General features: G+C 41.2%; 1 protein-coding gene across 3 annotated transcripts in view; it reads right to left on the reverse strand.

Annotated features, from left to right (window-relative positions):
- The window catches only part of LOC309436642 (ubiquitin-conjugating enzyme E2 E2), a 207,927-nt gene extending 197,182 nt beyond the window's left edge, over positions 1 to 10,745 (reverse strand). Inside the window, exons 1-2 of one of the 3 annotated variants that reach the window (XM_082045982.1) lie at positions 10,461 to 10,745; positions 5,832 to 6,015 (exon numbers count right to left, since the gene is read on the reverse strand). In XM_082045982.1, coding sequence (XP_081902108.1) covers positions 5,832 to 6,007 — 176 coding nt within the window. In that variant the 5' untranslated portion in view covers positions 6,008 to 6,015; positions 10,461 to 10,745. Of the gene's footprint in view, positions 1 to 5,831; positions 6,021 to 10,420 lie in introns of all 3 variants that reach the window. The other 2 variants (XM_082045981.1, XM_082045980.1) reach the window with 2 other exon arrangements.
- Between the last annotated feature and the right edge of the window lie 311 nt (positions 10,746 to 11,056).

Genomic DNA, 11,056 nt, shown 5'->3' on the forward strand with positions numbered 1-11,056 from the left:
CAGGCTGCTTAATCAATATTTGCAGCAAGACATTGTAGTGACACTGAAAATCCACCACATTTTTTAAAAGGGAAAATCTGATTAGTGAAGCCTAAGCACAACAAACATGTTGTTTTTAAAAAGTTACTCTATTTTAACAATCCCACTTTAGAAAGGAGAACTTAGAAATGTAGGAAATGCTTTAAATTTTTTTTCCTGAATATGTCAAATTTCTACTGTGTTTTTTAAGTTTACACTATCACAAATTCAAATCATGGGAAACCTAGGTAGAATGGAATTTCTCTCAATTTCATGTTTTATGGATTGTTCTGCTTTTTCTGCCTTTTAAGAAGTTACAGAACGATGCCGTTGAACTTCTCTAGACTCAAGGATTATTCCTTTGCTCTACATATAGTAGTAAGAGCAGTTAATATTTCATTGAGTTACAATGAGTCTGAGACACATCAAGAATGGATTGACAAGTGTAGCTTAAATCCTAGATAAAAACCCTCCCATTCTTCCTCCTAACACATGCCCTTTCCATTCAGAAAACAGAAGAGTATAGGGCTCTCTCCTTTTCTCCCTCTGTTCTAGTTCAACTCAAAATTTCTAACTTCTAATGCCAACAGCATTAAAATGCCCCGTTATCAAGCTTTTAATGTGATTGAGCAAATAAGAACAAAACACCTTTCTGCTTCAAGCAACAATTGATCAGATGGTACTTTCTATTTATGTTCAAAAGTCCTAATTGCTTCTGCAAGTATCTAAGATAAAGAGATGTTTCATTCATTATTATTTTTATACAAACAAGATACAACCTATTAATGTGATACTGTCCATCGATTGCTTCTAAGCAAGTTGTCTGTATTTATTCTTCTACTCTGTGGCATCCCACACTAAAATTAATATATACACCTTACAACCTCTTTTGTTGCAACCTTAATTTACCTTGCATTCATGCTGAGCGCACATTCATAAACAGTTTCTGGAGAGCAGCTGACACGCAATAGCTTGTTCACATGTCACAGCATTCAGAGTTACAATTAAATCATCAGACAACATCCCAGAGAGCTTTGCACTGATAGAGACCTCCAATGTACAAGCTGGCCTTTGTCTGCACGAGTTATTCCCCTGCTCTGGCACTTGTTTCATATCTCCATTGAGCTGCCCTCAGAATCTGGCACAGGAGAGGATGTGCCTCATTTCCTTTGCTGACCACAGAGGGTTCACCGCGAGAATATGCAGCCTCTGGCAACAAAACATTTTTTTGCAGGGTCCTTTCTGGCATCTCTTTCTTTGGATTTTCTGCCTCAGTACAGCTATGTTTAGCTATGACAGAGGGGAATAAGGACTCTAACTAAAATCCAGTTTATATTTAAACCAATCATATACTGGTTTATTATATATTGGGGAATGGTGTGACAGCAATAGGAGAAGCCCTTGCTAGTAATCAAAGCCCTGGGCTGTACACATGGGACATTTAATTTGCAATGTCAGATCCGATACTCTTTTTTTGATCTTAAAGAAGTCATTTGACCCCTCTCTCTCTTGTATATATATACATATTAAAATATTTTTCCCCTCCATTTTACTAACAGAAAGGAACAAACACAGTTGCCTTCCAGTAATAGTGCAAAGGTTAATCTACCCCTAAATTCAGAAGCATGAAGTACATTGTGCATTTCAAATATTATTAATTCTTGGAGACATATATTTACTACTTTTCCAAGCCTAAGGGGACTATGTGTTGTTTCCTGCATGAAACAGTAGGAGTTCTTTAAAGCTAAGAGAGAACTGAACATGTCAGAGGATTTCCCAATACGATTAATAGGAGAAGAAGCAAAATAAAGGACTGTATGACAATAAGCTATTTCTACCACGTCTACTTTTCTAAAATACATGCCTCGTTACCCATAAAAGCCAGGTGAACCAATAATCCATATGGAAGAATATACTATTTAGAAAATACTAAAAAATGCGATCACTGGTATGTATTGCAATCTTACATGAACTGTGACTGAGCAGGAAATTGATCTAAAGATGGTTAGTTTCATGCTGGAGGAAAAGAAATGTTCTCGCCTGCATACTACATGCACAATAAATGACAAGGATATTTCTCACAAGAAAAAGCACACGGTATTTTGTCATCCTATTTAACATGTTAAATATAATGCCCAGATTCCTTGAAAATAGTGCTGTGCTAAATTTCTCAGAGGAAAAAAAGAGGGGGGGAAGTTCATTTTTGTTTTGTTGAATTTCAAACAAATTTAATCCATTACCTATTTGCTACTCCTTAAGGTTGTAACTTATTTCAATAAAGAATAGAAAAAAAATACAACTAAAGTTTTAAAGTTCACAATTCACTGTGGGCACAGATATTTATTAAAAAATTCCAGGCCTGGACAAAAAGGTTGACAGATTTTCAACTATCAACTCCAGGAGCCAAGCAAAACAATACATTTATTTGTTGAGCTACTATGTCAGCCAAGAATGGTTACACTTCTCTCAATCCAAAGGTCATGCTAAGATTTGCTACTTAAGAGGTAACAAGATGCCTGCTGTTTTCAAGGACAGCAATTCAATTCCATGTCTGAACTGTAATTGTGATATGCAGCAAGTTTCTCAATCTTGACATGTTAGGTAAGAAAGGTTGCTTTTTAAGGCAATGCCCTCTGGGTGAGGAAAATTGAAGGACCGGTACGCTGCATGACATATGCTGTAAGCTATTACACCTGTGTAGCAGCTAGCCCTAAACGTATTGACAGAGAAAGGACGGCATGTGATGGCACTCTGCCTTCTTGATGCCGTCTATAGTGCTGCTAACAGAAGAAACTCCATATGTTAAACCCAAAAATCTTACTGTAATATAATATGAATGCAAGTGGTTTCATGTAGCCTCTATAATCAGATCATTTTGAAAAGCAGTAAATTGCTGGAGTAGTATATTCATACATAAGACATGGTAGCAGTTTACTCTTACACCAGTGAAAGTCAGCACACTGCTAAATCTTGATTTATATAAAACCTAATACTACTGAAGATGTTTAGAGCTAATTGACTCCATAAATATACAAATCTAAGGCAGAACAGAAGTACTCCAAATACAGAGGCACAAATCCTCATTGTAATCCAAGACATACAGGAGGTATCATAACGTAATCCAAAAATACTGTGACTACAATTCCATATGCGCAGAAAGGCTTTTCAAGTGAGAAAACGCGACTTCCAAACCCTGCTTAGAATCAAGTCCATAGTCTGTGACTTCAGCTTAACTTGCTGGTGTTCTCTGCTCTAAACAGGAATTAAGGAATCTTGACCAAAGCCGCAACTGCACTACACTCTGCTGTTTGGGGTTTTTACTGATTTTAGCAGAGTTTAGTCCTTTAGCTGTAACAGAGTTATTAGAAGGAATTGCATAGTGAAACACTTAAGTGAAGATTATTGTGACTTTAAAGTAGTGCCATATAAACCCACAGAATTCAAAAGCTGGAAGAGGAAAAAGTCACTAAGCATATATTCAGTCTTTTCTTTTCAACAGGAGAGCTGAATTACTTCAATTTATTTCAATTTTTAAAAGATTACTTTTTAACCTGGTCAAGAACAACATTTCATTGAAGGAGTATAGCCCTATTCCTGCACTGGTTTTAATTTCTAATGAACAAAAATAATAATATTACTATGAAGATATTTTATATAGACAGTTTCTGTAATACTTATTTTGAAGACTCCGTCATTTTTCTTTCCTTCATGTTACTCCTCTCCTTTTTATCCTCTACTTTAATTTCTATTTTTCCTTTCTTGAGTCATTACTGATTTTAATTAAAAAGCAAAGAAACAAAACCTGCAATATGAAAACCTGACCAGACTAAGAATGTTTATAGAAATGTAATCCTAATTCTAACACAATGACAGACTACTGAATCCTAGAAAAAAAACATAAAAAAGAAAAAAAAAACCAACAACCTATTAATGTAAAAGCTATGTTGCTATGATCCTTCCACAAAGTGCTATGACAACCAGCACTCATAAAATACATTTTTTCAAAAATATTATTTATTGTGCACGTATCTACAGAACTCTTATAAGTCATCTCAGCTTTTAAAATGCATAATCAAAGGCTGTTCTTCAATATTAGTAGACATGTAAAACTGCCTTTAGAGTCTAACTGGCAAACGTACTGATGTCAGCAACTGGCATAATTAGTTTCAGCAGAACCATAAGCAGATATGATTAAACTTTAAAAGGTTTAAGTAATTTTATCACTGTGAAATGCATGTTGATAAAAGCTCTAAGCTTTGAAGATACAAAGCTAAGATTAATAGACCAATTTCTGACATATCATTATTAATTTTTTAATAGGATAGTGTCCACAGGCCCTTGTCAGAATTGTGGCATCATTAGGCATCGTACAAAGTTCAGAATACATAGACTCTTTTCTGAAGATGTTAAAACCTGTTTTTTTTACGACCGCAAATGTCACGACTAGACCAATATTCCTAATACTAAAAAAGTAACAATAGCAGGAAGCAGACGAAACAGAAGAAGGCCAGAAACTCTAACGGCTGTGAGGATTAACTACATGAATAACATCATGGTCTGAAATGAAAGCTGGGTGTTTTTTTCTCTTTTTAGTCATAAAAAGAAATATGGGCAAGCTTTGTTGGACATCCTGTAAGCAATATGACTAGGTAATCTCCTAATAGCAGGAATGGGTCTTCAGAAAGCATTTCACCACAGTCCTCATGTAGGCTAGCTGTGAGGAAGGTGCATGAAAATACCTCACTGGAAAGACAAAAGAGACTTCAGTTCAATCAAGTCTGTAAATGGTAAGGGACAGATTAAGCCAAGACTAAGATTTGAATCCTGTAGAGATATACACACAGGTCCATATAATGGTGCTTACAAACTCCTACTACATGCTTATCTTATAAATTATGGCTATAGGACCATGATGCTGCTTCTTTACCACAGCACCATAGTGGTATAGCTCCAGTGTTTTTTCTTGTAGTTTACATGGCCTTGAACAAACGAAGAAACAGAATCTAGGAATTCTGCATCAGGATAGTCTGCAGAATTGGTCACTTGTCAGATTATCTTAAAAGTGCTTTTTAACTTCAATCACTATAATCCAATTTGAATTACGCTGCCTAGACTAACACCCCTACGTGGACTAATGGAGCAACACTAAGCTGTAAATTCCTTCTGCCTGGTCTGAGCAAGACAATTGTTATCTGGAAATTGACATGATAGCATATAATAATTTAAATAGCTGTTCTACAAACCCACCTTTCCAATCAGGCAGAAAAGAGAAGGAAAAGAAATGGGTATTAAAACAGACCACAGTTTAAGGTAATGAAACCAACATGCATTTGTTGTTCACTCAAATATTTCTGACCTGACCATCTGGGAAAAAGAAACGCAGCACTTTAGAGCAATAGGTATTACGGTAGTCCTAACATGCTGAGTTACTGAACTGTCTGAAACGTTTATGGTTAATTAACTGTAAGTTACACTGACAAGTTTCAACATCAGTCATACATACACATACAGAGATACATTTTATAAGGCTACAAAACTGTCTGAGTTTTACTAGCAATAAAAAAATGTCAGCTTTTATCATGCAAGCTACTATTAAAACCATGTGAAAGAGCCAATCTGTCAGAGAAAGGAAGAAAGTATACAGGTCTCATTATTGTGACCAGCCTCAAAAGGCTATTACACTGACACAGTAGTGTTATAATAAAACAATAAAAAAATTAATATACTGAGACAATACATACATCTGATGGTCAGCCGAAAAAAAAAACCAAAAAAGGAGAAAGGAAAATAAACAGCCAGAAGGAACACTGTACCTTTTAGCACTAGTTGACAGTTTAGCAGCTGTTTTGCTTGATATTTTGCCCTCTTTTTTCTTGGGTTGAACTTGCTCCCTCTCTTGCTCCTGCTGAACACCTTCACGCTGATCTCCATCAGAGCTGCCTCCACTTGTGCTTGGACTATCATCAGCTCTCTGCCCCTCTGTAGACATGGCAGATGCTGCTCTGAACAAAAAAACAAATGACAAAAGTTAGCTTCTTCAGAAAAAACTGCCTGATAGTATTTCTTACATGCCTTAAGGAAATAACACACAAGATTTATGTTTACGTCTTAATACATAATGCTTGTATTACAGTACTTCAGTAATCTTAGTGCTGAAGAGCTTCACCATAAGCATCTTAACAATAATTCAGGAGTTGGTCATTTTAAACCCCATGTCAAATAAAAAAATAAACACTTGTAGGTATGAAAAACTTAAGTTATTGTAGTTATGCGGGAAATACAATTCTGCAAGCATAATACCATTCACTGTAAGTGATATTTTTCAACTGCTCAGCAATATAATGAGTTAACTATCTCATCACTATGCTGCTGGTTCAAATCTAACACAGTTTGTTAAAAACTGGGAGCTATTACAGTCTTAAGACTCTCTGTCATCCTGTATGAAATAAATCTGTGGACTCATTCCAAGCCTATAATGTGGGTTTCCACATTACAAAATCCTCATCTTGGCATGCTCAATGGAAACATTAACAGAACCAAAAGGCACTAACACAGGACTGTTTGTATTTACTAAAACAGTGTGTTCTAGAGTGGTAAGCATGCTGGTAAAGGATATAAATAAGATTTTTCCTGACAAATTCTGTCCAGGCAACATGAGGTAACAAAGGTGTCAGAGAACAGAAGTGACAAGAAATCTCAGTATATTTCAGTAGTCAAGTTAATGCTTTATTTGTACACTTCTGATACTAGTTAGCTATTTTCATCTCTTCCTTCATTTTAAATAGTATAATAATATACCAACAGATGAGGAATTACAAGCCCGCTGTTACAGCTGTCATGACTTCTCAAACTGTTCTAATGAAGGGCAGATGTCCACAAAAAACTCACTGAATTAGCATACATGGTGGCAATGAGTGTCAGAAAATTTTACAAAAAAACCTAACCAACCCAAACCCAGGAGGTCTTTCCTTTAACTCCAAACCTGTAGTTTATATACATATTTTATATATCCTCTTCTAGAGATTTTAATAAAAGAGGCACCTTCAAAGAACACAGGCCCAAACGTTAGTTGCTTACACCCACACAATCCCCTTATATCTGGGTGGTTTTCTGATCAAATCTATCTGAATAAAGAATTTGCTCTTTCATACAAAGAGGTCTAAATTGCTGTGAACTTTGGCTTGCACAGACACTATCACAATTAAGAACAAAACTATTCACCTTGACTATTATATGTTTTAATACTCTCTCAAGGGAGAATAATGAGATTGCAGGCTCAGATTCAACCATGCTCAATCAGTGGATTAAACAAAGTTCATCTGCCTCTGAATATTTATGGAAAGAGACAGCAAAGGCAAAGTAAGATCAATGCCAACAGGGTTATGTTGAAAAGGACACTTTTTAAGAAGGCCGTAAGTGTTCTAGTTACAGGTGCATGTAAGAAACTAAATTTACTCCTATTCTGCAAAAGCCTTAGCAAGATCTAATTCTATCAATTAGTAGACATGGTGGAGTGAAAGAACTAATATTTTCAGGCATTATTGACAGAATTCAACTAACTTCAGGAGGAATTAGTTCTTTTTTTGTCTAATTTATGAAGATATTGAAAAGGAAATAGAGAAGTATGTCATCCCTTCAAAATGGTAAAAGAAACAGCAAGTAATAGCAAGTGGTGGATATGGGACTAGGTTTCCCATAATCAGCTGAAGGTCTATTTTCAATTTTTATTATGGAAAACAATATTTTATAAATATATTTTCATGTATAAATTTTATATATAAAACAACACTTAGCCTGCTCATTTAATGAACTGAAATAACACATAGTTTGCATCCTTAAATTAAAACACAAAAATCATTCATTCTTAGAGAACAATTTCCTACAGTACAGCTACAACCTTATATTCAACATAATTTGTATATTTACGCAGGTTAATGTTTAGATACTTACATCCTAGTTGTCAGTTTTTAAGATAAAAGCTACAGAAGATTTAGAGGTAATAAACCACAAAAGTATCCTGACAAGTCAAAATATACATTTAATAACTATAATGCAATTTAGGTAGTAGGTAACCGATTTTCTTTGCTTGTACATACAGCTAAAATACAATCTCATTCTTTATAGAACACTTTTGATGGCCTTTGTTTACTCTAGATTTTAGTTCTAATCTTTGCTTAATACATCTAATTTTAAAGAGAAAAATTCTCTTCACAATGTATATAGGCTTTAACATGGCAGGCCAGAAAGTTAAGAGCATATTTAATAAAGCTTATATGCATAGGACAACTTTGTAAATAATTTTAGCTATAAATATTACTATTATCTAAAAACAACTGTATTCACTTCATAAATTCAGGTTACTGTCCAGCAGACAAACACCGTAACAGTAGCCCAGAGCATATAATTACTGCATATGTAATTCCAGCATTTACAACAGGAAAATGCTTAAATCTGTCATTTGATGTCTGGCTAGTTTCTTGGGTTCTTTTACTCTCTTCTTCTCTCTCTGCTACCCTTTCTGACATCCAGGCAGTTCTTTCCATGCCCTCTCCTCACAGTATCTGCAATTTTAGGAATTTTGCACAGTTCAAGGTATGCCTGGTATCGTGGTAAAAGTATGTTTTAAATGGCCTTAAGTCAGACACTTCAAACAAGGTTAAAGACAAACAAACATATGAACAAATAAAGAATGGGAAAAAAAAAATCAGCTGAGGGGATGGCATTGTTATGAAAACATTTCACTGCCAGGAACACAGACAAACACAAGATACTCCTTGAATGTGGACAGCTATGCGTGTGCTTTCAACTGTCACACAGGGTGAGAGGAAAGACACGCAATGTCCAGGTCCCCGGCTGCCAGGCTATTCTACATTCAGACAAGGGTTGCTAACCTCCCTGCTGTTGTGCTGAGAAAAATGAGCAGAGGGGGCAGAGGAAGGAGTGAAAGTGGACTTTAAAGTCTCTCCCTTAACGTCAGATGATTCAGCAGAGACACAGATTACAAGTGCAACTACAACTATCAATTCTTGGTGAAGTGTCCAAAAGATACTGCTTCTGTCATATATATCCACGTGCACTTTCACATCCCTCCTCAAAAGGAAAGAAACAAACAAAAAACAAACGATGTACAACAACAACAAAAAACCAACCACCACCACCCCTGAAAAAAAACCAAAATAAAACAAAACAAAAACAAAAAACAGCAGTTGGGAAAGAGAGATCCTGGCAATGTCCTGATGGGTCCCAAGGGCAGCACAGCTAGTGATGATGTCTTTCTAAAGCGGTCTTAATTTCCTATAAGCCAAGATAAATTGAATATTTCTGGAGGATCCACGAAGAGCAGCAACAGCAGCAGCTGCCTTACTTCGTCTTCATTAGAAACCGTAAAGGGCAAAGGGACCAAAACATGACAGAAGGGGACGCAGAAGGAGCCAGGTTTCTGGCCGGGCAGGGTCCACCTCTGAGACGGACACCCGGAGGGACGCCCCGGGCTCCCACGGCCCCACCGCCACGGGTGGGCACACACGCCATTCACCCGTCGGGGAGACCCAGAGTGCGCCACCGGGGCGGAAGGCGGGGGAACGGGGATCCCCAAACGCCACACGCACTCCCCCGGCCGGGAAGGGTGAGAAGTAGGAGACAGCCGGGGCGAGGAGGAGGAGGAGACTGCGAGAGGAAGACGCCGGGGGCACAGGAGGGAAGGGTGGAAGGCGGGCTGCGGGGGCTCCTCGGGGAGCTCCGTGGAAGGGGAGGGGTAGTGCCCCTCCCAAGGGGCTCCGGCCCGGGGTGTCCACAGTTGCCGGGGGGGGGGGGATGTGGGGATAGTGCACTCCGAGAGGCTCGGTCAAGGGGGGTGGGGGGGCAGGGGGTACCCCGGCGCTGGAACGACCCAAAGACGCAGCGAGTGCCGCGGGGACAATGCGATGGGCGCGGAGTGGGGCCGGGGGGGGCAGGGAGGGGCAGCGGGGGTGGGCGCTGCTCCCGCCCGCAGCGGGGCAAGCAGGACAAATGGACACGGAAGAGTTGCTGAAGGGGTGCGGGGATGCTGAGGAGCAATGGAGGCTGGAGCGATGGCCGGAGGATGGATGGAGCCAGGGGGAGGGGGGAACGGTGGCAGAGATGTCGAGGTGGCGGGGGGCGACGAGGGGCGGACGGGACTGTTGCTAAGAAAGGGCACGGCCGAAGATGACAAGTGGGGGTGGGAGAGAAGGGGGTACCAGTCAGCGCCGGGGGGGGATGCGGAGGGGGGAGGGGAGATGAAAGATAAAGGTAGAGACCGAGGGTCGCAGTTAAACGGGTGGGGGGGGCTGCCGTGAGGGAGCGATGGCGAGGGACGGGGGGGGTGGGAGCCCGGCGGGGGGAGGGGAGGCAGCCGGAGACCTCAGCCGGGGCAGAGGTGTACCTCGAGAGGGACGGGGCGGGCGGAGGGGAACAGCTGCTACCTGCAGGCGAGCGCAGGTCCCTCTGTGTCTCTCGCTGGTGCCGGGTACAGGCTGCGGGACAATCCGACGCGGTCGCCCAGACTCCGGCCGGGCGCGGGGCTTGGAAGGGGCTGCAGCCGCTCACTGAGTCATGAGCCCGCTCCTCCGCGCTCCTCGACCTCTTCACCGTCCCTCTTTTCCCCCACACTCTCCCGAGCGGCAGCGGCGGCCGCTGCTGCTGCTTCTCCCACCGCCGCCGCTCCTGCCCCCGCCGCCCGAAGAGAAGTGAAGCTGCTGCTGCCGCGCGCGCGCGCGCGTCCCCGCCGCCACCGCCTCCGCGCGCGCGCGCGCCCCCGCCCGCCCGGCCAGCGCCGCGCGCGCCCCCGCCAGCCAATTAGCCCGGGCGCTCGCGGGCCGCCGAGGGAGGGGCGCGAGGGCGCGCGCGCGCGCTTTCGGCGAGGGGGCGGGAGGGGAAAGTGACAGGCGGGGGGAGGGGGGGCGGGGATGGGGCGCGGGCGCGCGCCCGAAGGTGCCATTGGAGGCCGCGCGCCGTCGGTATGGGGCGGGAGGAGGGGGAAGAACCGGCGGCGGGAGCGCGCGTTAAAGGGAAGCACCGG

Source organism: Streptopelia decaocto (assembly GCF_964273445.1).
Source record: "Streptopelia decaocto genome assembly, chromosome: 2".
Lineage (NCBI taxonomy): Eukaryota > Metazoa > Chordata > Aves > Columbiformes > Columbidae > Streptopelia > Streptopelia decaocto.